The following is a 25,141-nucleotide window of genomic DNA, read 5'->3' as shown; positions in this document are numbered from 1 at the left end:
AAGCTGGGGAACCTCAAAATTAAAGCAGCATAAACCTTAGGTAGAATACCAGCATTTCACTTCTTTTCTGCCATGACAAGGTTTTTGACACTTCTCCTCCTTTTGTTCTCTCCTCAGAATCTCTTACTGCCTTCGCTGGCCACAGAAAAAGGTTATTGTTAGTCCCTGTGATGGAAGATGGGAGAAAATGAAAGTCTGTGGAATGAAAGGCATTTTTATTACTGTGTCTATGTGATCTCAGCCCCATTTTCGAAGTGACTTAGGGCCCTACTTATGCAGGTATTTAGGCAACTAGTGATCAAGATCTATTTCAATCCTGTGTGCATGTCTCTCTACTTTTTCTGGACAGCTATTAAATCTAAGTACTGTATTTATTAACGTACTACTCTACCACACTGCTGTGTGTCCACTGTACTGGTCTGCAGTAGTTATTTAATAGGAATAAGTACATTACTATGCTTATTTATCTACCCTCTGCTCTGCCAGTGTGGCTTGTAACAATCACTAGTTTATGTCTGGCAGTGATGAAAAGTAGCTAGATCTTTCTTCTGAGACATCTTGGGGAAGAGTGGCTGGAAAGCTGCCTGGAGGAAAAGGACCTGGGGGTGTTGGTCGACAGCCGGCTGAACATGAGCCGGCAGTGTGCCCAGGCGGCCAAGAAGGCCAAGGGCATCCTGGCTTGTATCAGAAATGGTGTGGCCAGCAGGAGCAGGGAAGTGATGGTGCCCCTGTACTCGGCACTGGTGAGGCCGCACCTCGAATACTGTGTTCAGTTTTGGGCCCCTCACTCCAAGAAGGACGTCGAGGTGCTGGAGCGTGTCCAGAGAAGGGCAACGAGGCTGGTGAGGGGTCTGGAGAACAAGTCTGATGAGGAGCGGCTGAGGGAACTGGGGTTGTTTAGCCTGGAGAAGAGGAGGCTGAGGGGAGACCTCATCGCTCTCTACAACTCCCTGAAAGGAGGTTGTAGCGAGGGGGGGGTCGGTCTCTTCTCCCAAGTAACTAGTGACAGGACGAGGGGAAACGGCCTCAAGTTGTGTCAGGGGAGGTTTAGATTGGATGTGAGGAAAAATGTCTTTACTGAAAGAGTGGTGAAACATTGGAAGAGGCTGCCCAGGGAAGTGGTGGAGTCCCCATCCCTGGAGGTATTTAAAAGACGTGTAGATGAGGCACTTAGGGACATGGTTTAGTGGGTGGTGGTGTTGGGTCGATGGTTGGACTCGATGATCTTAGAGGTCTTTTCCAACCTCAATGATTCTATGATTCTATGATCTGCAGGATTTTAGTCATTTAGGCTTTAATTAAAAAGCCGTTTTGATTAAAACGGTCCTGCAAGAACGTAGAGGCATTTCCTTGAGCGTTAGCCTAGGTACTAGAATTTATTATTCCCATTTACTATTTGGGTTGACTGGAGCTGGACAGAGACGGATGTGGGTTGTGGAGGCTGGCAGGTTCCTGCATCAGTTGTGCTCAATTAGTTAAGCTGGGGTCTGGTCGTGAATTGTCTTTATGGTTTGAAAATGTTAATCCTTGGCACAGTCTCTGTGACATGGGTCTGATGGAGGACGGCTCAACTCGCGTTGCTTTCACCACCTGAAAGTCAGGAGTTGAGCGAGCTCCCCAGGTTCCCTTGTGGTCCATAGAGGGAAATGAGACCATCCAGAAAGGCAGGCTCATGTCACCTGTCTCAGAGGCTTCTCCAGATGGGAGGAACATCATCACCTGCTTCACGGATTGCTCTGGATGGGAGGAATAGCACGTGGATGTCCTGTGCTCGCTCCAACAGCTATACGAGAAGCCCAGGCAGCCAATTTTACATGAATAACTTTTGGGATGCAGTTTAAATTTATCTTAAAAATCCCCAGCAACAAAAAGCCAGGTCGACCATGTGGCTATTTGAATAGCCCCTGAAGACTTCCACTCCCTGGTAGATTCTGTGATAACCCATCTCTGTGGTAAGGATGTTGGTTGAACCCGTGGTCCTTTTGGTCCGTGCATGTTGGGAACTGTTTTGCTGTTTCTTTGAAAGGATCAGAGCAGAAGCTACCCAGGCACATCCGAGAGCAATGCCAACTCATTGCAGGGAAGAGGGAGGTATCACAGGAAGCTCCCCCTTCATCCGCAGGATGGGTGAACATCTCTCTGGATGCATCGCTGTTTCTGGAGCCAGCTCAACAGGTTCAGGTGTGGCTTGGCCTGTTGTGCCAAGGCTGACCTGGTGCCAGCAACGATCACAACAGCAGCCTACACACCGTGCTCTGGATTATGTGGCACGTGGGGTAGGATGGCTGCTCTTCTCATGCAGGGTTTGCAGGAGGCCTTCTCAAGCAGGACATGGCTGCCTCAGAGACCAATGCGGTGGTTCTGTATGAATTGCCACCTGGTTTGCTTCACACAGCGAGCTGACGTATGTATTTACGGCAATGATTTTGGATAGACGTCTATCTAACAACTGTTCCACATGGAGCTGGCTTGTTTGGTCTGTGGGTGCTCCCTCCCCTAGGTCATAACACTTCCTTCCAAGGTCCATGTGGATAATCTAAAGTATTGCCTGATGCAGTGCGCATTGGAATAAGCCACTCTCAAAATGGAAAGAGGAGGGATGAAGATGAATTGCACCCAAAGTAGTCATTGACAAACTCAACAGACAGGTGAACAACAGCAACCCTTTAGAAACTCTTGTGCATGTTGCTGAGGACTTGTTAAGGCAAGCAAAAGGGATGTTTTAGCTCAGACTTCGCAAGGAAAATCATGGGTCATGTCCACTGAGTCTCACCTCCTCCTGACATGAAGTCATATATTGTCCTCCTAATCTTTACCTGAGCCTAATAATGGCTCCAAGGTCACACAGGAGTTTGCAGGGAGCAGATACAGTTCTGAAAGCATCTTTCAGCTTGACCGAAATATGGGAGTGAAGGAGGACAATTTACCTTGGTTCTCTTGAGATGCACCGGCATCTAGAAACTACTGAGCCCAACTAAAACAGAAGAAGAAAGATTTTTGTGTAATATCCTAATACTTTGGCAAACCTTACCCAGATGCGTTGAAATGGGTCTGTTGCTAGATTTTTAACATCATGGTCATTACACATTTTTTTCTTTCACCATAATTATTCTTTCCAGCAGGACACAGAATTCTCAATCCAAGTCATTTTTATATAGGCATAAAAAAGGGGGAATTCAGTGGGAAATTTGGTTGAAATTCTCACTAAAACAGAGATAACTAGTAAAGTTTAATTACAAAAAGTAACACAAATGGAAGGTCTGGGCTACCAGTTGGCCATTCCCGGTGTAAGGCTAGAAGAGACCAAGTTTGATAGGGAAAAGCAGTACTTCTCATCTGGTTGTCTGGAAAACCTGTGTCTACTTCTGGGAAAAGCCCTTCATCTGGTCACTAAGCATCCAAAATCTTGTCCACCTCAAGATATTTCAGCTGGTCTAATAACAGCTGGTCTAACAACCTCTCCCTACAAACCTTTCATTTAGGGGATTTACAAGGCACTTTCCAAATAGAGCCAGAGCAAGGATTACAAGCCCTGACCACGTAACCTCTATGTAACTGAAGGGTTCACAGTGTGGCTTTATCCAGCACCTTTGGAAGGAAGAGCATCCCATTCAGGTGAAGCCCAGCTCCTCCTAATGTTGTGTAGGGGACAAAGGGAAGGTGCTTGCCATGTGGAAGTTGTTCCACCAATGCTTTTGGAGACAGTGTGCCAGATCTCAGTTGTCTTCTTGAGATATTAGTCAAGGCTGAAGACTCTCAGAGGCATTGTCAGCATCAGGACTTGGCTCCCAAATGCTTTTTGATGAGCCCATGGCCGTTGAGTCTTGCACTGGAGTGTGCTCAGACTGGAAAGGTGGAGTCTTGCACAGGGGTGAGAAGAGGAAAGAGGGATGGATCAGGCAGATGCTCAGTGGGAGAATCTGGTTAGAAAAGCTTGGAGCCCAGCTCTATATTTGATATTTCAGCTATCCAGTAGCACAGCCTTTAAGGAAAAAAAAAAAAAGCCACCCCACAAACAGGCAGTTTTAGTTCATGATCTAACTATTCCCACATGGAAGAGCAGCAGCAACCATAGCAGAAAGGCCAAGAGTCCTAGTCTGTGGAAGTGATGGGCCATCTGTTCCCTAAGGTGACCTCATCTTAATCTTTAATAGTTAAAAGATTGGTTTAATTGATTAAAGTTTATCTCAGAGCTTTCTCTTTTCCATTTAAAACTCTGTATCCATTCATTTAAAGCTAAAATTGCTACAGAGGTTCCATTTTTTCCTGTTTTATAGACACCATTTCAGCTTTATGAACCAAAGGCAGATTTTTTTTTTTTATGCCATTAGCAAGAAGACCAGATCGCAACACCTTCCCTCTCCCTGCAGAAGCAATACTAACTGATGGGTGGATATACTGGGAATGAGAGAAAAGAGAGAATGGGAAGTTAAGGGAGCTGTAGTCTTTGCTGTCTGTAGTAGGTACTCCTGGTGATGCAGTGAAGCAAGGTGAGCCACCCCCAAGTCAATATGAGGACAACATCAAGGCCTTCTGCCTCATGAAATGAAACGCCAAAAGAGGTGGGGAAATTTGAGAGAGAACAAACCATGGTAATCTGCACGGATAGCTGTGTGAACTGTAATTAATGATGGAGGGCAGGCTAATGAGATAAAGAAATCTCGTCTGAGCAAAGCTCATGAGTCAAGCAGGATTTGGGGAATTTCACAATTCCTCCACTGGTGCGTGGTGTTTACTCTGACCTCTCTTCAGGCAGCCATTAATTGCTGCCTGATGAACCAAACCTGATAACAACATTAACAGACCTGCTAATTACCCCATGGAATGGAGATGAACTCCTCCAGAATGTATAAAGGAGAACTTTCGTCACCCCCACCAGAGGAGCTGAGGATCCTTCATTCTCATTTCTCCTCCTGTTTTACACCCTTCCCCACCTGCTCTCTCGTCTTCTCTTAACGCTCTGAAAGCGACGCTATGAGCCAACGTTTCTCCAGATTTGGGGATGGGAATTTCAGTTCTTCTTCTGCTCACTGTGGCACGCTGGGTGGTGGGAGAAGTTCATCTACTGTAAGCCATTGTGAAGACAATAGAGGAGAAGAAAGATACAGTGGTTATGAGTATGGTTATGGCAGCAGGAGTCTCCACAACCTTGGTGGGTTTAGGAATGTTTCTGCTGGTGGATGCTACGGAGGAGAAGGAAGAGGATATGGGAGGTGCCTGGGATTTGGTGGTAGGAGACATCTTGATAGGGGCTTTGGTAGAAGAGGCTATTTTGTGGGAGCTTTTCAAGGTGGTGAAGCAGGGCTCGGTAGCACGTGTGGAAGAAGTTCAGGCAGGGAGGTGCTTGGAGGAGGCCTTGGTAGAAGTGCCTTTGGTGAACAAGGGGCTGGACAGCGTTTTGGGCAGGCTGGTGTTAGCAGAGGCATCGAGGAGGTCCATGTCAATACCAACTTGCTGAGGCCAATACAAGTACAAGTTGATCCCGAGTTCCAGAGAGTGCGGTCAGATGAGAAAGAGCAGATTAAGGCTCTCAACAACAAATTTGCATCATTCATTGATAAGGTGAGTCCCTGTTCTCTTTTTGACTTGTTATCTGGGCAGGGGGAAATGTAAGGGGTGCTGCTCTGCCTCTGTGAGTCACAGGGAGACCTTTACATTGCATCTACTCCCCCCCAAAATCACAGCGTTGGCTAGATTCCCTTGTGCTGGGGTGAAGTTCTTAATAGCTTGCTATAAACGCCGCTGCATGAATCACTTACATTTAGCCTTGGGATAAGTCTTTTGTGGCAGGACAATAACAAACTACTGGGATGTCACCGACACATTAACACACTTTTCTTTTGAGGAAAAGGGTTTCTGCATGGCTAACAATATTCTGGTGCCTGGGAATTGTTGATGCTAGCAGGAAAAATGGGTGATGGACTTGGACATCCTTGATGTGTTCTGTTTTTCTTTCTCAAGCAAAGCAAAATGCTGCATTTCTCTGAATTACAAAACAAATTACTTCTTTTCTTGGAGGTCCTAGCCTCTTTCAGGTGGCCAGTGTCCCCCACATCTTTCTTCTTTATCTCTTTCTTAGTTTACCCTACAATACTTTCACCTCTGTCTGCAGTCTTGCCTTCTCTTTTGTTTCTACTCACAGACAGGGGAACAAAACAGCCACAAAAACACTTCTACTGAGGTGGACCTGACACATGCCTTTGTTTGGGTGGTGACATGTGTCTCTGCATAGGGTGGAAGCTTGTATTATTTGTTACATGTGAAGACTTAAGAGTTTCTTGTATTACGCTACAGAAAAGGTGTTGGTTACACCCAGAAGTTTTAAGCATGCTTAGTCCTGAAAAATAGGAGTGCTTTTGACTTTTTTTTTTTTTTTTTAAACCTTCTGGATGTCAGCTTCCAGGTTATAACCTGTTTAGTGTCCCAGCTGAAGAGATTCTATCCCTCTGGTTTCCAAAAATACCAGCTCTGCATGTTATAGGTCTTTCTGACCTTCTTCTCTAAGGCAAGGTGTACCTAGGAAGAGAGTGGTCACGTGTGGTCTTCTGAGAGGGGGCTAACTCTTCTCATGTATTTGGGTGTCTAAGGTACTTCAGAAACAGCTGAAGTCTCCCTCCACCCCTATCATCCCCCTAAATATTGTACATTTAAGAGATGAAAAGCCAGCAAAGATTTCAGAATCAGCTTTGAGAAGCAGGAATAAAATCATACCCTTACGCAACAGATTGGGAAAAAAGAGGTGTCCCCCCTTTTAGGCTAAGCTGTCTCGTGCGTTGGTCCCAGTGTTACTACAGTTGGTCCCACCTGACGAAACCTCTAGGTGTTACTGCGTTGGAAATATTAATTAGGATTTGTTTTGCTATAGGGACTAACGCTGATGGTGTTTCTCCCGGGGCTTTCCAGTGGCTGAGATGCTCTTCTGCTTTGCCTTTCAGGTTCAATGTCTCGAGCGGCAGAACCAGGCTCTGATGGCCAAATGGGAACTTCTGCAGCAGCAAAGTACCCGACCAGAAGAGAGCAGAAATATCGCCTCTTTCTTCCAATCTTACATCAGCAACCTGCAGAGGCAGCTAGAAACGCTCCAGAACCAGAAGGAGCAGCTGGATCCGGAAGCATATAATATGCTTCAGCTCGTTGAAGATTATAAAAAGAGGTGAATAATCACAAGTCTGGGAGAAAGCATACTGGAATTTTCCAAGGCAATGTTAATCATGCCCTGGGATGGCATAGCTTAGCTCCAAGAGTTTTGTAGCCATTATAGCACTACTCTGCAGTAGGTTCGTTATGGGACTTGGCTTTGACGCTGGAAGACTAAAGCAGATTGGTGAGGGTAGAACCCAGAACAGTAAGAGGAAAATCAAAGGCCCTGTAGATCTATCCCACTCTTCTCTCCTCCTGTCCTCCTTCATGCCCTTCTTCCTCCAGGCAATGAGTAACCCAGGACTCCTTACTCCTGCTGGCAGTTGTGGAGTTGTGGTCAACCTGGACAGCGGGGAGGGGAGGGACAGAGCTGAGCAGTGGGGTCAAGTTGAGAAGAGGCGTCATGTCTTCTGGCTTAGCTGCACCCAAAAGATAATATATGTCCACAGCTCTGAAAAATGGGAAGTTTAGTTCAGAATTACTGGGATGTCACAACTGATCTGTATCTACCACATTTTGTTGGCTAATTTAGCATACAGTTTTGCAGAGGGTTTGCAATTGCCTTTGCAGTTGCCAGAAATTGCAGTTAAATGAAAACTTGACACATTCCCTTTTTGGATGATCCCCTTTGGTTTCTGACCCACTTGACTGAAAAAGTAAGACAGGCAATGAGCTACCTGTTTCTTTTCTCTGCTGCAACAGGTTCGAGGACGAGATCAACAAGCGTGCGTCTAAAGAAGAGGAATTTGTGGAGCTTAAAAAGGTGAAGTAATCCAAGACACTGAGCTAAATCAAAGCCTCAGAAATAAAGCAATAACTGGATGGTTGCTGAGGTTTTCAAAAGCAAGGTCTTTGCTTAACATCGTCTAACTCTCCTCTAACTGAAGTCATTGAAAACCTGAGCTTTTTACTGCAAGACTGGAGAGAAGTAATTTCCTCTAGAGACTGAATCGGTCCTTTGTAAGATGAATATCTAAAAAGTGCTGGTCTTTCTCTATTCACTCAATCACAACCTAGGTTATTAGGTGAGACATTGTTATTAGGGGTTAAATAATGTCTATAGGTGGCTTAGATAGGACAATAGAAAATTTAGACAACTTTTTATTAGAAGAATTAATGAAATCTATGTTTCTACATTTTGTGTTTTCTCCAGGAACACATTTATTGCCACAGCTATTTTGCTTATTTCCAAGCCATTCTTTTCTTCTAAGAGTCAAAATCTTTCCCTTTGTTCCAATTGCTTTTCAAATGAAATCTGAGATTCGTGGGCCATTATTTGACTCAAGGAATGAAGGCTTTAAAGAAATGTACCAAGTCTTGCAAGAATTGCACTTCAGTGGAGAATTTGGATCAAAGAAATACAAATATGCCTATGGCTTTTTTTACAGGAACTGGACAGTGCCTACATGGGAAAAATGGAGTTTGATGTTCGGGTGGAAATACTGAGGCAGGAGCTGGAGTTCCTCAGATGCTTACATGAAGCTGTGAGTATGCTTCTCAGATTAAAAACTTACCCTCAGTTCTTGAAGGACATGTATCTTTTGGAGGCTCCTAGAAATTTTGCCTGAACAGGACTTTTTGGTGTGGAGAGTGGATGACACTTGGCCTTTGATCTTATAAAGTTCTCTTTAATCTGTGAGTGAAAAGGGGGTCTGGTGTGTCACGAAGGCTGGAAGAGACACTTCAGAATTAAAACTTGTGGTGGAACAACAGGACGTGGGGGATGCAGGTAGGGAAATTCCAGTGGGTAACCGGCCAGAGGGTCCCATTTCTTTCCTCATAACATGACCTGGACTACTCACATGGACTGTTAAAATCCAAAATCTTGTTTTCCTTGCAGGAGCTGTCCCAGCTGCAAACAGTAGTTGGCAACACCAATGTCATTCTGTCCATGGACAACCATAGAGAACTGAACATGGATAGCATCATTGAAGAAGTCAGGCAGGAGTATGAGACAGTTGCTCAGAGAAGCAAAGCTGAAGTAGATGCCATGTATCGGGGCAGGGTGAGTAGACATCAACAAGATAGGGAGTCAAGTCTGTCTGCTCAATGGAAAAGAAACCAAAAATGTGTGTTCTCTTCTCTGCACTTCAGTACCAGGACCTTCAGAACATGTGGGTAAATCAACGTGAGCAATTGAGGAACAGTTATCAGGAAATCCAGGAACTTACCAGGCAGATCCAAAGACTACAACCAGAAATTGAAATTGCAAGGAAAAAGGTAAAGCTGGTACTTTCCAACATGACTAAACTATTTAAGTCACTTTTACATGGGGACTCAGTGCAGTATAACGTAGCCTGCCCTTTGGAAGCAAACCTAGAGATGATGTTTTCTCTTCAAAATGAAGCAGACTTAGATTTTGGCTGTCTTCATTGGGATTCAATTTGTGTTAATTTACCCAGTCTAATGTATCTTCCGAGTTCTGTCATTGAGGCGGGTCTTTTAATTTCCAAGGGCTGCCAGAAGGGTTTGAAAATCCCAGTCCCATAGAAGGGAAATGGACACATTCTGTTTGTGCCCTCTGCAGAATGCCAGCCTCCAAGAAACCATTAAAGATGCTGAGCAGCGTGGGAGCTCTGCCGTCAAAGATGGCCAGCAAAAGCTTCAGGAGTTGGAAAACGCCCTGCAGCAGGCCAAAGATGATCTCGCTTGCCTTCTTCATGATTATCAGGAGCTCCTGAACGTGAAATTTGCCCTGGATATTGAAATTGCCATGTATAGATCACTCCTTGAGGAGGAGGAGACCAGGTAGGTACAAACTATTCATCCTGGATAGAAGCACCTGTACAAAGCAGTGTGTCCCATTCTCCGATCTATCACTTAGATCTCCAGGATGAATTGCTGCCTGGAAGGAGTGATCTCTTTCATTGGCTTACTGATAGAGCCTAGCCTGACTTTTACTTTTATCGGATGCATTAACTCAAGGTCACTTTTCCTTCACAGGATACAGGAAGGCTCACCAGCCACAATCTGTAAGTATCTCAAGGCTTTGCTCTGCTTTTTTAAGAGCACTGTTACCATTTTGTTGTCTGTGGTACTTAACAGCTACCATCAGAACAACCTACCTTAGCTCCTATCTTCGTTTCCTAGGGAAATGAAGCAAATGGTAGTCTCTTGTGAGTGTGTGTGTGAATACATGTGTATATGCATTAATATGTCCACACTGAGCTACTGACTTTGGAACTTATTGGCTAATTTCAACCAAATTTGTAGGAAGTGGGAAACACCTCACTTATTCTATAGGTCTGTGCGGTGCATGTCAGAACTGAAGGAAAAAAAAAAATAGTCCTAAATTTGTGGAAATAGGAGGCCAGCTAAAGGAGAGGGAAACCTGAACTCTTGGCCTTCTTAAAGAAAGGGCTGCATTGAGTGTTCATGTACAGAGTAATCTGTAAGTCATGTTGAAGATAAGCTAATAAAGCCAGAAAAACATGACAAGATTTCATAGGTGCATCTACTAAAGAAGATCCTTGTTGCCCCTTTTCAAAGATATGGCTATGACCACTAGAACAGGTACAATGCTGGCAATACATAAGTACTTATGTCAGCTGTGCTTATAATGTTTTGGGTAAAAATAATAAGCTGCACATAATTTCCATTTCTTGCAGGTGTCATTGACCACAATGCGAGTGCAACTGGAGTCTTTGCAGTAGGGTCTGGAGGCTTGAAAAGCGGGAAGGGGTGGCTGAGCTCTGGCAGTGCCAGCAAGAACAGAAGGAAAGGGTCAATCTCCGGAGGAGGAAAAGGCGGAAGTTCTGGAGGATGGGGATCCAGCTCTGGCAGTGGCAGCTCCATTTGTGGAGGAGGAGGAGGAGGCTCAGGGTATGGAGGAGGAGGAAGCTCGGGCAAAGGAGGCTCCCTCTCTGGCGGTGGCCACAGCTCTGCAGGATGGGGATCCAGCACTGGCAGTGGCAGATGCAGTCCCCAGAGCGGAGGGCTGAGCTCTGGCGGTGGCAGCAGCTGTGGCAGGAGAGGGTCCATCTCGGGAGGTGGAGGAGGAGGAAGCTCAGGTCATGGAGGATCGAGCTCTGGTGGTGGCGGTGGGTCCATATGTGGAGGAGGAGGAGGTGGCTCAGGATATGGAGGAGGAGGAAGCTCAGGCAGTGGAGGCTCCATCTCTGGCGGTGGCAGCAGCTGTGGCAAGAGAGGTGGAGGAGGAGGAAGCTCATGTCATGGAGGATCAAGCTCGGGTGGTGGTGGGTCCAGTTGTGGAGGAGGTGGCTCAGGGTATGGAGGAGGAAGCTCAGGCAGTGGAGGCTCCATCTCTGGCGGTGGCAGCAGCTGTGGCAAGAGAGGTGGAGGAGGAGGAAGCCCATGTCATGGAGGATCAAGCTCTGGTGGTGGTGGTTCCATCTGTGGTGGAGGAGGCTCAGGGTACGGAGGAGGAGGAAGCTCAGGCAGTGGAGGCTCCATCTCTGGCGGTGGCAGCAGCTGTGGCAAGAGAGGTGGAGGAGGAGGAAGCTCATGTCATGGAGGATCAAGCTCGGGCGGTGGTGGTTCCATCTGCGGCGGAGGAGGCTCAGGGTATGGAGGAGGAGGAAGCTCAGGCAGTGGAGGCTCCATCTCTGGCGGTGGCAGCAGCTGTGGCAGGAGAGGTGGAGGAGGAGGAAGCTCATGTCATGGAGGATCAAGCTCGGGCGGTGGTGGTTCCATCTGCGGCGGAGGAGGCTCAGGGTATGGAGGAGGAGGAGGAAGTACAGGCAGTGGAGGCTCCATCTCTGGCGGTGGCAGCAGCTGTGGCAGGAGAGGGTCCATCTCGGGAGGTGGAGGAGGGGGAAGCTCAGGTCATGGAGAATCAAGCTCTGGCCATGGTGGGTCCATCTGTGGTGGAGGAGGCTCAGGGTATGGAGGAGGAGGAGGAAGCTCAGGTCATGGAGGATCGAGCTCTGGCGGCGGCGGTTCCATCTGTGGAGGAGGTGGCTCAGGGTATGGAGGAGGAGGAAGCTCAGGTCATGGAGGATCGAGCTCTGGCCATGGTGGGTCCATCTGTGGTGGAGGAGGCTCAGGGTATGGAGGAGGAGGAAGTTCAGGCAGTGGAGGCTCCATCTCTGGCGGTGGCAGCAGCTGTGGCAGGAGAGGGTCCATCTCGGGAGGTGGAGGAGGAGGAAGCTCAGGTCATGGAGGATCGAGCTCTGGCCATGGTGGGTCCATCTGTGGAGGAGGTGGCTCAGGGTATGGAGGAGGAGGAGGAAGCTCAGGCAGTGGAGGCTCCATCTCTGGCGGTGGCAGCAGCTGTGGCAGGAGAGGGTCCATCTCGGGAGGTGGAGGAGGAGGGGGAAGCTCAGGTCACGGAGGATCGAGCTCTGGCCACGGTGGGTCCATCTGTGGAGGAGGTGGCTCAGGGTATGGAGGAGGAGGAAGCTCAGGTCATGGAGGATCGAGCTCTGGCGGTGGCGGTTCCATCTGTGGCGGAGGAGGCTCAGGGTATGGAGGAGGAGGAGGAAGCTCAGGCAGTGGAGGCTCCATCTCTGGCGGTGGCAGCAGCTGTGGCAGGAGAGGGTCCATCTCGGGAGGTGGAGGAGGAGGAAGCTCAGGTCATGGAGGATCGAGCTCTGGCCATGGTGGGTCCATCTGTGGTGGAGGTGGCTCAGGGTATGGAGGAGGAGGAATCTCAGGCAGTGGAGGCTCCATCTCTGGCGGTGGCAGCAGCTGTGGCAGGAGAGGGTCCATCTCTGGAGGTGGAGGAGGAGGAAGCTCAGGTCATGGAGGAATGAGCTCTGGCGGCGGCGGTTCCATCTGCGGCGGAGGAGGCTCAGGTTATGGAGGAGGAGGAAGTTCAGGCAGTGGAGGCTCCATCTCTGGCGGTGGCAGCAGCTGTGGCAGGAGAGGGTCCATCTCTGGAGGTGGAGGAGGAGGAAGCTCAGGTCATGGAGGATCGAGCTCTGGCCATGGTGGGTCCATCTGTGGTGGAGGAGGCTCAGGGTATGGAGGAGGAGGAAGCTCAGGTCATGGAGGATCGAGCTCTGGCCATGGTGGGTCCATCTGCGGCGGAGGAGGCTCAGGTTATGGAGGAGGAGGAAGTTCAGGCAGTGGAGGCTCCATCTCTGGCGGTGGCAGCAGCTGTGGCAGGAGAGGGTCCATCTCGGGAGGTGGAGGAGGAGGGGGAAGCTCAGGTCACGGAGGATCGAGCTCTGGCCACGGTGGGCCCATCTGTGGAGGAGGTGGCTCAGGGTATGGAGGAGGAGGAAGCTCAGGTCATGGAGGATCAAGCTCTGGCCATGGTGGGTCCATCTGTGGAGGAGGAGGAGGTGGCTCAGGGTATGGAGGAGGAGGAAGCTCAGGTCATGGAGAAATGAGCTCTGGCGGCGGCGGTTCCATCTGCGGCGGAGGAGGCTCAGGTTATGGAGGAGGAGGAAGTTCAGGCAGTGGAGGCTCCATCTCTGGCGGTGGCAGCAGCTGTGGCAGGAGAGGGTCCATCTCGGGAGGTGGAGGAGGAGGAAGCTCAGGTCATGGAGGATCGAGCTCTGGCCATGGTGGGTCCATCTGCGGCGGAGGAGGCTCAGGTTATGGAGGAGGAGGAAGTTCAGGCAGTGGAGGCTCCATCTCTGGCGGTGGCAGCAGCTGTGGCAGGAGAGGGTCCATCTCGGGAGGTGGAGGAGGAGGGGGAAGCTCAGGTCACGGAGGATCGAGCTCTGGCCACGGTGGGCCCATCTGTGGAGGAGGTGGCTCAGGGTATGGAGGAGGAGGAAGCTCAGGTCATGGAGGATCAAGCTCTGGCCATGGTGGGTCCATCTGCGGCGGAGGAGGCTCAGGGTATGGAGGAGGAGGAAGCTCAGGCAGTGGAGGCTCCATCTCTGGCGGTGGCAGCAGCTGTGGCAGGAGAGGGTCCATCTCGGGAGGTGGAGGAAGAGGAAGCTCAGGTCATGGAGGATCAAGCTCTGGCCATGGTGGGTCCATCTGTGGAGGAGGAGGAGGTGGCTCAGGGTATGGAGGAGGAGGAAGCTCAGGTCATGGAGAAATGAGCTCTGGCGGCGGCGGTTCCATCTGCGGCGGAGGAGGCTCAGGTTATGGAGGAGGAGGAAGTTCAGGCAGTGGAGGCTCCATCTCTGGCGGTGGCAGCAGCTGTGGCAGGAGAGGGTCCATCTCGGGAGGTGGAGGAGGAGGAAGCTCAGGTCATGGAGGATCGAGCTCTGGCCATGGTGGGTCCATCTGTGGTGGAGGAGGCTCAGGGTATGGAGGAGGAGGAAGCTCAGGCAGTGGAGGCTCCATCTCTGGCGGTGGCAGCAGCTGTGGCAAGAGAGGTGGAGGAGGAGGAAGATCATGTCATGGAGGATCAAGCTCTGGTGGTGGTGGTTCCATCTGTGGTGGAGGAGGCTCAGGGTATGGAGGAGGAGGAGGAAGTACAGGCAGTGGAGGCTCCATCTCTGGCGGTGGCAGCAGCTGTGGCAGGAGAGGGTCCATCTCGGGAGGTGGAGGAGGGGGAAGCTCAGGTCATGGAGAATCAAGCTCTGGCCATGGTGGGTCCATCTGTGGTGGAGGAGGCTCAGGGTATGGAGGAGGAGGAGGAAGCTCAGGTCATGGAGGATCGAGCTCTGGCGGCGGCGGTTCCATCTGTGGAGGAGGTGGCTCAGGGTATGGAGGAGGAGGAAGCTCAGGTCATGGAGGATCGAGCTCTGGCCATGGTGGGTCCATCTGTGGTGGAGGAGGCTCAGGGTATGGAGGAGGAGGAAGTTCAGGCAGTGGAGGCTCCATCTCTGGCGGTGGCAGCAGCTGTGGCAGGAGAGGGTCCATCTCGGGAGGTGGAGGAGGAGGAAGCTCAGGTCATGGAGGATCGAGCTCTGGCCATGGTGGGTCCATCTGTGGAGGAGGTGGCTCAGGGTATGGAGGAGGAGGAGGAAGCTCAGGCAGTGGAGGCTCCATCTCTGGCGGTGGCAGCAGCTGTGGCAGGAGAGGGTCCATCTCGGGAGGTGGAGGAGGAGGGGGAAGCTCAGGTCACGGAGGATCGAGCTCTGGCCACGGTGGGTCCATCTGTGGAGGAGGTGGCTCAGGGTATGGAGGAGGAGGAAGCTCAGGTCATGGAGGATCGAGCTCTGGCGGTGGCGGTTCCATCTGTGGCGGAGGAGGCTCAGGGTATGGAGGAGGAGGAGGAAGCTCAGGCAGTGGAGGCTCCATCTCTGGCGGTGGCAGCAGCTGTGGCAGGAGAGGGTCCATCTCGGGAGGTGGAGGAGGAGGAAGCTCAGGTCATGGAGGATCGAGCTCTGGCCATGGTGGGTCCATCTGTGGTGGAGGTGGCTCAGGGTATGGAGGAGGAGGAATCTCAGGCAGTGGAGGCTCCATCTCTGGCGGTGGCAGCAGCTGTGGCAGGAGAGGGTCCATCTCTGGAGGTGGAGGAGGAGGAAGCTCAGGTCATGGAGGAATGAGCTCTGGCGGCGGCGGTTCCATCTGCGGCGGAGGAGGCTCAGGTTATGGAGGAGGAGGAAGTTCAGGCAGTGGAGGCTCCATCTCTGGCGGTGGCAGCAGCTGTGGCAGGAGAGGGTCCATCTCTGGAGGTGGAGGAGGAGGAAGCTCAGGTCATGGAGGATCGAGCTCTGGCCATGGTGGGTCCATCTGTGGTGGAGGAGGCTCAGGGTATGGAGGAGGAGGAAGCTCAGGTCATGGAGGATCGAGCTCTGGCCATGGTGGGTCCATCTGCGGCGGAGGAGGCTCAGGTTATGGAGGAGGAGGAAGTTCAGGCAGTGGAGGCTCCATCTCTGGCGGTGGCAGCAGCTGTGGCAGGAGAGGGTCCATCTCGGGAGGTGGAGGAGGAGGGGGAAGCTCAGGTCACGGAGGATCGAGCTCTGGCCACGGTGGGCCCATCTGTGGAGGAGGTGGCTCAGGGTATGGAGGAGGAGGAAGCTCAGGTCATGGAGGATCAAGCTCTGGCCATGGTGGGTCCATCTGTGGAGGAGGAGGAGGTGGCTCAGGGTATGGAGGAGGAGGAAGCTCAGGTCATGGAGAAATGAGCTCTGGCGGCGGCGGTTCCATCTGCGGCGGAGGAGGCTCAGGTTATGGAGGAGGAGGAAGTTCAGGCAGTGGAGGCTCCATCTCTGGCGGTGGCAGCAGCTGTGGCAGGAGAGGGTCCATCTCGGGAGGTGGAGGAGGAGGAAGCTCAGGTCATGGAGGATCGAGCTCTGGCCATGGTGGGTCCATCTGCGGCGGAGGAGGCTCAGGTTATGGAGGAGGAGGAAGTTCAGGCAGTGGAGGCTCCATCTCTGGCGGTGGCAGCAGCTGTGGCAGGAGAGGGTCCATCTCGGGAGGTGGAGGAGGAGGGGGAAGCTCAGGTCACGGAGGATCGAGCTCTGGCCACGGTGGGCCCATCTGTGGAGGAGGTGGCTCAGGGTATGGAGGAGGAGGAAGCTCAGGTCATGGAGGATCAAGCTCTGGCCATGGTGGGTCCATCTGCGGCGGAGGAGGCTCAGGGTATGGAGGAGGAGGAAGCTCAGGCAGTGGAGGCTCCATCTCTGGCGGTGGCAGCAGCTGTGGCAGGAGAGGGTCCATCTCGGGAGGTGGAGGAAGAGGAAGCTCAGGTCATGGAGGATCAAGCTCTGGCCATGGTGGGTCCATCTGTGGAGGAGGAGGAGGTGGCTCAGGGTATGGAGGAGGAGGAAGCTCAGGTCATGGAGAAATGAGCTCTGGCGGCGGCGGTTCCATCTGCGGCGGAGGAGGCTCAGGTTATGGAGGAGGAGGAAGTTCAGGCAGTGGAGGCTCCATCTCTGGCGGTGGCAGCAGCTGTGGCAGGAGAGGGTCCATCTCGGGAGGTGGAGGAGGAGGAAGCTCAGGTCATGGAGGATCGAGCTCTGGCCATGGTGGGTCCATCTGTGGTGGAGGAGGCTCAGGGTATGGAGGAGGAGGAAGCTCAGGCAGTGGAGGCTCCATCTCTGGCGGTGGCAGCAGCTGTGGCAGGAGAGGGTCCATCTCGGGAGGTGGAGGAGGAGGAAGCTCAGGTCATGGAGGATCGAGCTCTGGCCATGGTGGGTCCATCTGTGGTGGAGGAGGCTCAGGGTATGGAGGAGGAGGAAGCTCAGGCAGTGGAGGCTCCATCTCTGGTGGTGGCAGCAGCTGTGGCAGGAGAGGGTCCATCTCGGGAGGTGGAGGAGGAGGAAGCTCAGGTCATGGAGGATCAAGCTCTGGCCATGGTGGGTCCATCTGTGGTGGAGGAGGCTCAGGGTATGGAGGAGGAGGAGGAAGCTCAGGTCATGGAGGCTCCATCTCTGGCGGTGGCAGCAGCTGTGGCAGGAGAGGGTCCATCTCGGGAGGTGGAGGAGGAGGAAGCTCAGGTCATGGAGGATCGAGCTCTGGCCATGGTGGGTCCATCTGTGGTGGAGGAGGCTCAGGGTATGGAGGAGGAGGAGGAAGCTCAGGCAGTGGAGGCTCCATCTCTGGCGGTGGCAGCAGCTGTGGCAGGAGAGGGTCCATCTCGGGAGGTGGAGGAGGAGGAAGCTCAGGTCATGGAGGATCGAGCTCTGGCCATGGTGGGTCCATCTGCGGCGGAGGAGGCTCAGGTTATGGAGGAGGAGGAAGTTCAGGCAGTGGAGGCTCCATCTCTGGCGGTGGCAGCAGCTGTGGCAGGAGAGGGTCCATCTCGGGAGGTGGAGGAGGAGGGGGAAGCTCAGGTCACGGAGGATCAAGCTCTGGCCATGGTGGGTCCATCTGTGGAGGAGGTGGCTCAGGGTATGGAGGAGGAGGAAGCTCAGGTCATGGAGGATCAAGCTCTGGCCATGGTGGGTCCATCTGCGGCGGAGGAGGCTCAGGGTATGGAGGAGGAGGAAGCTCAGGCAGTGGAGGCTCCATCTCTGGCGGTGGCAGCAGCTGTGGCAGGAGAGGGTCCATCTCGGGAGGTGGAGGAGGAGGAAGCTCAGGTCATGGAGGATCAAGCTCTGGCCATGGTGGGTCCATCTGTGGAGGAGGAGGAGGTGGCTCAGGGTATGGAGGAGGAGGAAGCTCAGGTCATGGAGAAATGAGCTCTGGCGGTGGCGGTTCCATCTGCGGCGGAGGAGGCTCAGGTTATGGAGGAGGAGGAAGTTCAGGCAGTGGAGGCTCCATCTCTGGCGGTGGCAGCAGCTGTGGCAGGAGAGGGTCCATCTCGGGAGGTGGAGGAGGAGGAAGCTCAGGTCATGGAGGATCGAGCTCTGGCCATGGTGGGTCCATCTGTGGTGGAGGAGGCTCAGGGTATGGAGGAGGAGGAAGCTCAGGCAGTGGAGGCTCCATCTCTGGCGGTGGCAGCAGCTGTGGCAGGAGAGGGTCCATCTCGGGAGGTGGAGGAGGAGGAAGCTCAGGTCATGGAGGATCGAGCTCTGGCCATGGTGGGTCCATCTGTGGTGGAGGAGGCTCAGGGTATGGAGGAGGAGGAGGAAGCTCAGGTCATGGAGGCTCCATCTCTGGCGGTGGCAGCAGCTGTGGCAGGAGAGGGTCCATCTCGGGAGGTGGAGGAGGAGGAAGCTCAGGCCATGGAGGATCGAGCTCTGGCCATGGTGGGTCCATCTGCGGCGGAGGAGGCTCAGGTTATGGAGGAGGAGGAAGTTCAGGCAGTGGAGGCTCCATCTCTGGCGGTGGCAGCAGCTGTGGCAGGAGAGGGTCCATCTCGGGAGGTGGAGGAGGAGGAAGCTCAGGTCATGGAGGATCGAGCTCTGGCCATGGTGGTTCTATCTGCGGCGGAGGAGGCTCAGGGTATGGAGGAGGAGGAAGCTCAGGCAGTGGAGGCTCCATCTCTGGCGGTGGCAGCAGCTGTGGCAGGAGAGGGTCCATCTCGGGAGGTGGAGGAGGAGGAAGCTCAGGTCATGGAGGATCGAGCTCTGGCCATGGTAGGTCCATCTGTGGAGGAGGTGGCTCAGGGTATGGAGGAGGAGGAGGAAGCTCAGGCAGTGGAGGCTCCATCTCTGGCAGTGGCAGCAGCTGTGGCAGGAGAGGGTCCATCTCGGGAGGTGGAGGAGGAGGAAGCTCAGGTCATGGAGGATCGAGCTCTGGCGGCGGCGGTGCCATCTGTGGTGGAGGTGGCTCAGGGCATGGAGGAGGAGGAAGCTCAGGCAGTGGAGGCTCCATCTCTGGCGGTGGCAGCAGCTGTGGCAGGAGAGGGTCCATCTCGGGAGGTGGAGGAGGAGGAAGCTCAGGTCATGGAGGATCAAGCTCTGGCCATGGTGGGTCCATCTGTGGAGGAGGAGGAGGTGGCTCAGGGTATGGAGGAGGAGGAAGCTCAGGTCATGGAGAAATGAGCTCTGGCGGCGGCGGTTCCATCTGCGGCGGAGGAGGCTCAGGTTATGGAGGAGGAGGAAGTTCAGGCAGTGGAGGCTCCATCTCTGGCGGTGGCAGCAGCTGTGGCAGGAGAGGGTCCATCTCGGGAGGTGGAGGAGGAGGAAGCTCAGGTCATGGAGGATCGAGCTCTGGCCATGGTGGGTCCATCTGTGGTGGAGGAGGCTCAGGGTATGGAGGAGGAGGAAGCTCAGGTCATGGAGGATCGAGCTCTGGACATGGTGGGTCCATCTGTGGTGGAGGAGGCTCAGGGCATGGAGGTGGAGGAACCTCAGGTCATGGAGGATCGAGCTCTGGCGGCGGCGGTTCCATCTGTGGAGGAGGTGGCTCAGGGTATGGAGGAAGAGGAGGAAGTTCAGGCAGTGGAGGCTCCATCTCTGGCGGTGGCAGCAGCTGTGGCAGGAGAGGGTCCATCTCGGGAGGTGGAGGAGGAGGAAGCTCAGGTCATGGGGGATCAAGCTCTGGCCATGGTGGGTCCATCTGTGGTGGAGGAGGCTCAGGGTATGGAGGAGGAGGAAGCTCAGGCAGTGGAGGCTCCATCTCTGGCGGTGGCAGCAGCTGTGGCAGGAGAGGGTCCATCTCAGGAGGTGGAGGAGGAGGAAGCTCAGGTCATGGAGGATCAAGCTCTGGCCATGGTGGGTCCATCTGTGGAGGAGGTGGCTCAGGGTATGGTGGAGGAGGAAGCTCAGGTCATGGAGGATCGAGCTCTGGCGGCGGCGGTTCCATCTGTGGCGGAGGAGGCTCAGGGTATGGAGGAGGAGGAAGCTCAGGCAGTGGAGGCTCCATCTCTGGCGGTGGCAGCAGCTGTGGCAGGAGAGGGTCCATCTCGGGAGGTGGAGGAGGAGGAAGCTCAGGTCATGGAGGATCGAGCTCTGGCCATGGTGGGTCCATCTGTGGTGGAGGAGGCTCAGGGTATGGAGGAGGAGGAGGAAGCTCAGGTCATGGAGGCTCCATCTCTGGCGGTGGCAGCAGCTGTGGCAGGAGAGGGTCCATCTCGGGAGGTGGAGGAGGAGGAAGCTCAGGTCATGGAGGATCAAGCTCTGGCCATTATGGGTCCATCTGTGGAGGAGGAGGAGGAGGCTCAGGGTATGGAGGAGGAGGAGGAAGCTCAGGCAGTGGAGGCTCCATCTCTGGCGGTGGCAGCAGCTGTGGCAGGAGAGGGTCCATCTCGGGAGGTGGAGGAGGAGGAAGCTCAGGTCATGGAGGATCGAGCTCTGGCCATGGTGGGTCCATCTGTGGTGGAGGAGGCTCAGGGTATGGAGGAGGAGGAAGCTCAGGCAGTGGAGGCTCCATCTCTGGTGGTGGCAGCAGCTGTGGCAGGAGAGGGTCCATCTCGGGAGGTGGAGGAGGAGGAAGCTCAGGTCATGGAGGATCGAGCTCTGGCCATGTTGGGTCCATCTGTGGTGGAGGAGGCTCAGGGTATGGAGGAGGAGGAGGAAGCTCAGGTCATGGAGGCTCCATCTCTGGCGGTGGCAGCAGCTGTGGCAGGAGAGGGTCCATCTCGGGAGGTGGAGGAGGAGGAAGCTCAGGCCATGGAGGATCAAGCTCTGGCCATTATGGGTCCATCTGTGGAGGAGGAGGAGGAGGCTCAGGGTATGGAGGAGGAGGAGGAAGCTCAGGCAGTGGAGGCTCCATCTCTGGCGGTGGCAGCAGCTGTGGCAGGAGAGGGTCCATCTCGGGAGGTGGAGGAGGAGGAAGCTCAGGTCATGGAGGATCGAGCTCTGGCGGTGGTGGTTCCATCTGCGGCGGAGGAGGCTCAGGGTATGGAGGAGGAGGAAGCTCAGGCAGTGGAGGCTCCATCTCTGGCGGTGGCAGCAGCTGTGGCAGGAGAGGGTCCATCTCGGGAGGTGGAGGAGGAGGAAGCTCAGGTCATGGAGGATCAAGCTCTGGCCATGGTGGGTCCATCTGTGGTGGAGGAGGCTCAGGGTATGGAGGAGGAGGAGGAAGCTCAGGTCATGGAGGCTCCATCTCTGGCGGTGGCAGCAGCTGTGGCAGGAGAGGGTCCATCTCAGGAGGTGGAGGAGGAGGAAGCTCAGGTCATGGAGGATCGAGCTCTGGCCATGGTGGGTCCATCTGTGGTGGAGGAGGCTCAGGGTATGGAGGAGGAGGAAGCTCAGGTCATGGAGGATCAAGCTCTGGCCATGGTGGGTCCATCTGTGGAGGAGGTGGCTCAGGGTATGGTGGAGGAGGAAGCTCAGGTCATGGAGGATCGAGCTCTGGCGGCGGCGGTTCCATCTGTGGCGGAGGAGGCTCAGGGTATGGAGGAGGAGGAAGCTCAGGTCATGGAGGATCGAGCTCTGGCGGTGGCGGTTCCATCTGTGGTGGAGGAGGCTCAGGGTATGGAGGAGGAGGAGGAAGCTCAGGCAGTGGAGGCTCCATCTCTGGCGGTGGCAGCAGCTGTGGCAGGAGAGGGTCCATCTCGGGAGGTGGAGGAGGAGGAAGCTCAGGTTATGGAGGATCAAGCTCTGGCCATGGTGGGTCCATCTGTGGAGGAGGAGGAGGTGGCTCAGGGTATGGAGGAGGAGGAAGTTCAGGCAGTGGAGGCTCCATCTCTGGTGGTGGCCACAGCTCTGGAGGATGGGGATCCAGCTCTGGCAGTGGCAGATGCAGTCCTCTGAGCGGAGGGCTGAGCTCTGGCGGTGGCAGCAGCTCTGGTAGGAGAGGGTCGATCTCTGGAGGTGGTGGAAGCCCTGTCTCTGGAGGTGGGGGTTCGAGCTCTGGTGGTATCTGCAGTTCTGGCAGTGGAGGGTATGGCTCTGGAGGTGGGGCTAGCTCTGGAGGGGATCAGGGTTATGTAGGACGGGGCCGTGGAGGTGGGAGGTACAGCCCTGGAGATGGGACTGGAGAATGCAGCTCTGAGGGAGGGTGGTCTTTTTGAAGGTAGGGTTACAGGTCTGCCTATGGAGGTGGCTCAGGTTCCTCCGGAGATGCTTCCCACAAGTAATATTTGCATGCAAAAATCTGCCAGTGGAATGGGAAGAAGGTATTCCCTTCGCTATCGGAGGCAAGGGGGGGCTTTCCTGCCCACCACTGAGTCCACTGCTAGTCTGAACGGGTCGCACATAATCCCGAGCTGTCTTCTCCCTGCACAGCCATCTCCTGAATTGTCCAACCACGCAGTGTTTTATGACAATATTGTGATGGTTGCTCTTGTTTCCTTAGGCTTTCTCTGAGCACTTCAACTCGGGCTGTTTGGAACCTCTGTCTTTGGCAACTAAAAGCTTGAAACCGTGTGTCTGTTGTGTGTGTATTGGTCTATGGGAGGGCACGACTCTGACGTGTACAATGAGATTTTTGAAAGAACTCTTTAAATATATAAACCAGTTTCTAGAGATCTGATCCAACTTCAAGAAAAATTAGTGAAAAAGTGGAAGAAGGTGTTTATAAAAGAATGTCTGTTGGGGGGGCACAGCAGTGCTGGACATCTGCTGTGAAAATGGGTTTCGGGGACAAGTCCTGTTGGCCTAATTTAGCCAGTCAGCCAGGACACGTGGGTACATCTCAGTTCCATCATTCCCTCCAGGAGTCACTTGTTAAATAACCTGGGGGCAGACTGAATCGTCCATGTAGATTTTGTTAGCATTGCAGTTGCAGATAAAGAAAGGAGCAGAAAGTCTATGAACAACAATGTCTCCTTATCTTGCTTCTAGTCCCATTTTTCCCCCTGGGGTCCCAAATCAAAGTTGGATGGTAGGTACCCAAGTAATCCTTTTTTGGCCAACATCTTATTCAATGGTCACTTCCATGCAGAAGCAGCAAGATGTTTTCCGAATTTCTCACAGAACCTCCTTTACGTCCAATCATAAGTTCTAATGAAGAGCAGAGCAGCTGAGATTACCGGGAAAGTTTGTTCAAGAAGCTCAATGCCTGTGTCACCTTAATTTCTGTGTCACCTTAATTTAGCAACACTCCACTTAGATAACCAGAGTGTCACAATCCCATCAAGAATATTTCATGTCTCTTCCCCAGTCGGAGGGAAGGTAGGATCCTCTTAACCATTTTTCAAAGAAATGCAACTGTGAAGACTCCTGGGGATGGCGGCCAGTGGGGAGCGAGATACTCAGCTTGGTGGGAAATCCACTGTGGAGACCCATTTGCAAATGGCTGTAGAGCCATGAAAACAACTAGAGAAGGTTGATGGGGAGCCACAAAGGGCTAAATCAAACCTTTATAGCATAGTCTGGAAGCAGTTATGAGTACCCTGCATGTGGGGAGGTCTAGACACTGTATTTCAGTCAAAACTAGGTTATCGCTGCCCTCATCAACTGCAGAAGCCCCTACGGAAGCTGTGAAGCAGTCAGCTGTGGTAGTGAAATCTGGAGATTGTGTTAGCAAACCCCGCTGAGATAAGCCTGTGTGTTCATCTCCACTGGCTCGCATCCCACAGGTTCAGCGTGTGGGTGGTGTGAGTCTACCCTGGCTTGCAAAATGCCATGTAGAGCTCCCCTCCAACGGCCGAGACAGTTCATTCGCTCTGTTAAGGGCTGCTTCTACATCATTCACTGAAACGGTTCAGTTCTTCAGGATCCAAGTGATAAATAAACTGCATCATCACAACCCCATTTTTTATCTAAGAGATGAGGTAAGACTTTTCAATCAAGACAAAGCCTTCCCTCTTACAATAAAAAGTGGAAGCTGTGAAAGGTAATGCTGCGCACTACCAACTATTGTTGGGCTTTAGTTTCACTGTTAAATTATGTAGACAGGGTGCCTAGAGCTTCTCATCTCTAACCAGAAGAAATAAAGAATTAATATGAACACTGTGGTCAGGCCTGGGGGCTTTTTACTGATCTGTTTTGTAGAGTGAAAGGTTGAAAAGGGAGGAGGTAGAGACGACGGAGAGAAACAGGCACTTCTGGAGGCAATTCAAAAGACCTAATTTGTACATCTACCTTAGTATGGGATGAACCACCCGCTGGAGATCAGACAAACCATCTGTTTCGGTTGACTATAACAGGAGCCTGGGAGACCAGCTTAGAAAAGAGATTGCTAACCCCCAACTCGTACAAGGGGCTTGATCAGCATTTCCACTAAGTTGGTTTAAGTACTGTTTACACAATGCTAGTACATAGCCTTAAGTGCTGGGCTAATTTAGTGAAGGAATGGTTTGGAAGGGTATATCAAAACCCGTTCTGCTTGTCAGCTAAGCTATAATGATATCTCCAGTTTCTGGAGATGAGTGTTCTGGCACCTCCTGCCATATAAAATTATCCCTGTTTAAGTAGGAGTGAAAAATCTCATCCAGGATTTCAGTTGTCTACAAATACAATATTTTTTAAATGCTTAATTATTGCGGTTCCTTTCCTGCAGCAGCTATGTGGTCCAACTCCGGCCAGTATCTGTAAGGAGCTTGTGTATTTGGTTCCGTTAAGACCAAGGCTGAGTTTCAGGCCTTTGAACCATACAGATTTCAGCTGGGATGATTTTCTTTCTACCACCACAGCGCATGCAAATTGTGGAAAGTAGCTAAAAGAGGTGCAATGTCAATGTGTATCAGGACATGTCCACTGCTGATTTTTCATTGACTCAACGCTAAGTTGCATATGTCAATTAGATATTGCCCATGCCTTTTTGATCAAAAATGCTGCAAGACAGATGGCGTAAGGCTGTGCCCAGAGACATTTTGATTTTTGAGGTTCAGGGGCTGAGCTGAAGTCATGAGAAGAAGAAGATGATCATAAGATGGGGCCTTCCATTAATGTCAGTTAATGTCCTGGGGCATGTATTATCAGTCACCACAACACTGTAAACATGCTCAGGATGTTACACTGAAAGA

At 52.8% G+C, this 25,141-nt stretch overlaps 1 protein-coding gene across 1 annotated transcript; it reads left to right on the top strand.

The window, feature by feature from the left end:
• The first annotated feature begins 4,937 nt into the window (after positions 1-4,937).
• Positions 4,938-24,710, top strand: LOC143171349 (keratin, type II cytoskeletal 8-like). Its single transcript, XM_076360274.1, has 10 exons — positions 4,938-5,562; positions 6,936-7,153; positions 7,843-7,903; positions 8,529-8,624; positions 8,981-9,145; positions 9,235-9,360; positions 9,668-9,888; positions 10,084-10,112; positions 10,749-11,180; positions 24,676-24,710. Exons 1-10 carry the CDS (start codon positions 4,975-4,977, stop codon positions 24,708-24,710), a joined length of 1,971 nt encoding a protein of 656 aa, XP_076216389.1. The 5' UTR covers positions 4,938-4,974.
• The last annotated feature ends 431 nt before the right edge of the window (positions 24,711-25,141 follow it).

This window comes from Aptenodytes patagonicus, chromosome 27 (assembly GCF_965638725.1).
Source record: "Aptenodytes patagonicus chromosome 27, bAptPat1.pri.cur, whole genome shotgun sequence".
Lineage (NCBI taxonomy): Eukaryota > Metazoa > Chordata > Aves > Sphenisciformes > Spheniscidae > Aptenodytes > Aptenodytes patagonicus.
Note: the sequence above shows the minus strand (reverse complement) of the source record. Positions and strands in the feature narration are given on the sequence as shown.

Bases quoted from the DNA above. Each gene is read 5' to 3' on its own strand.
- LOC143171349 (XM_076360274.1), top strand. From the start codon at position 4,975: ATGAGCCAACGTTTCTCCAGATTTGGGGATGGGAATTTCAGTTCTTCT. The intron at 7,904-8,528 runs GTGAAGTAATCC...CTTTTTTTACAG, and splicing joins AATTTGTGGAGCTTAAAAAG to GAACTGGACAGTGCCTACAT. The intron at 10,113-10,748 runs GTAAGTATCTCA...CATTTCTTGCAG, and splicing joins AGGCTCACCAGCCACAATCT to GTGTCATTGACCACAATGCG.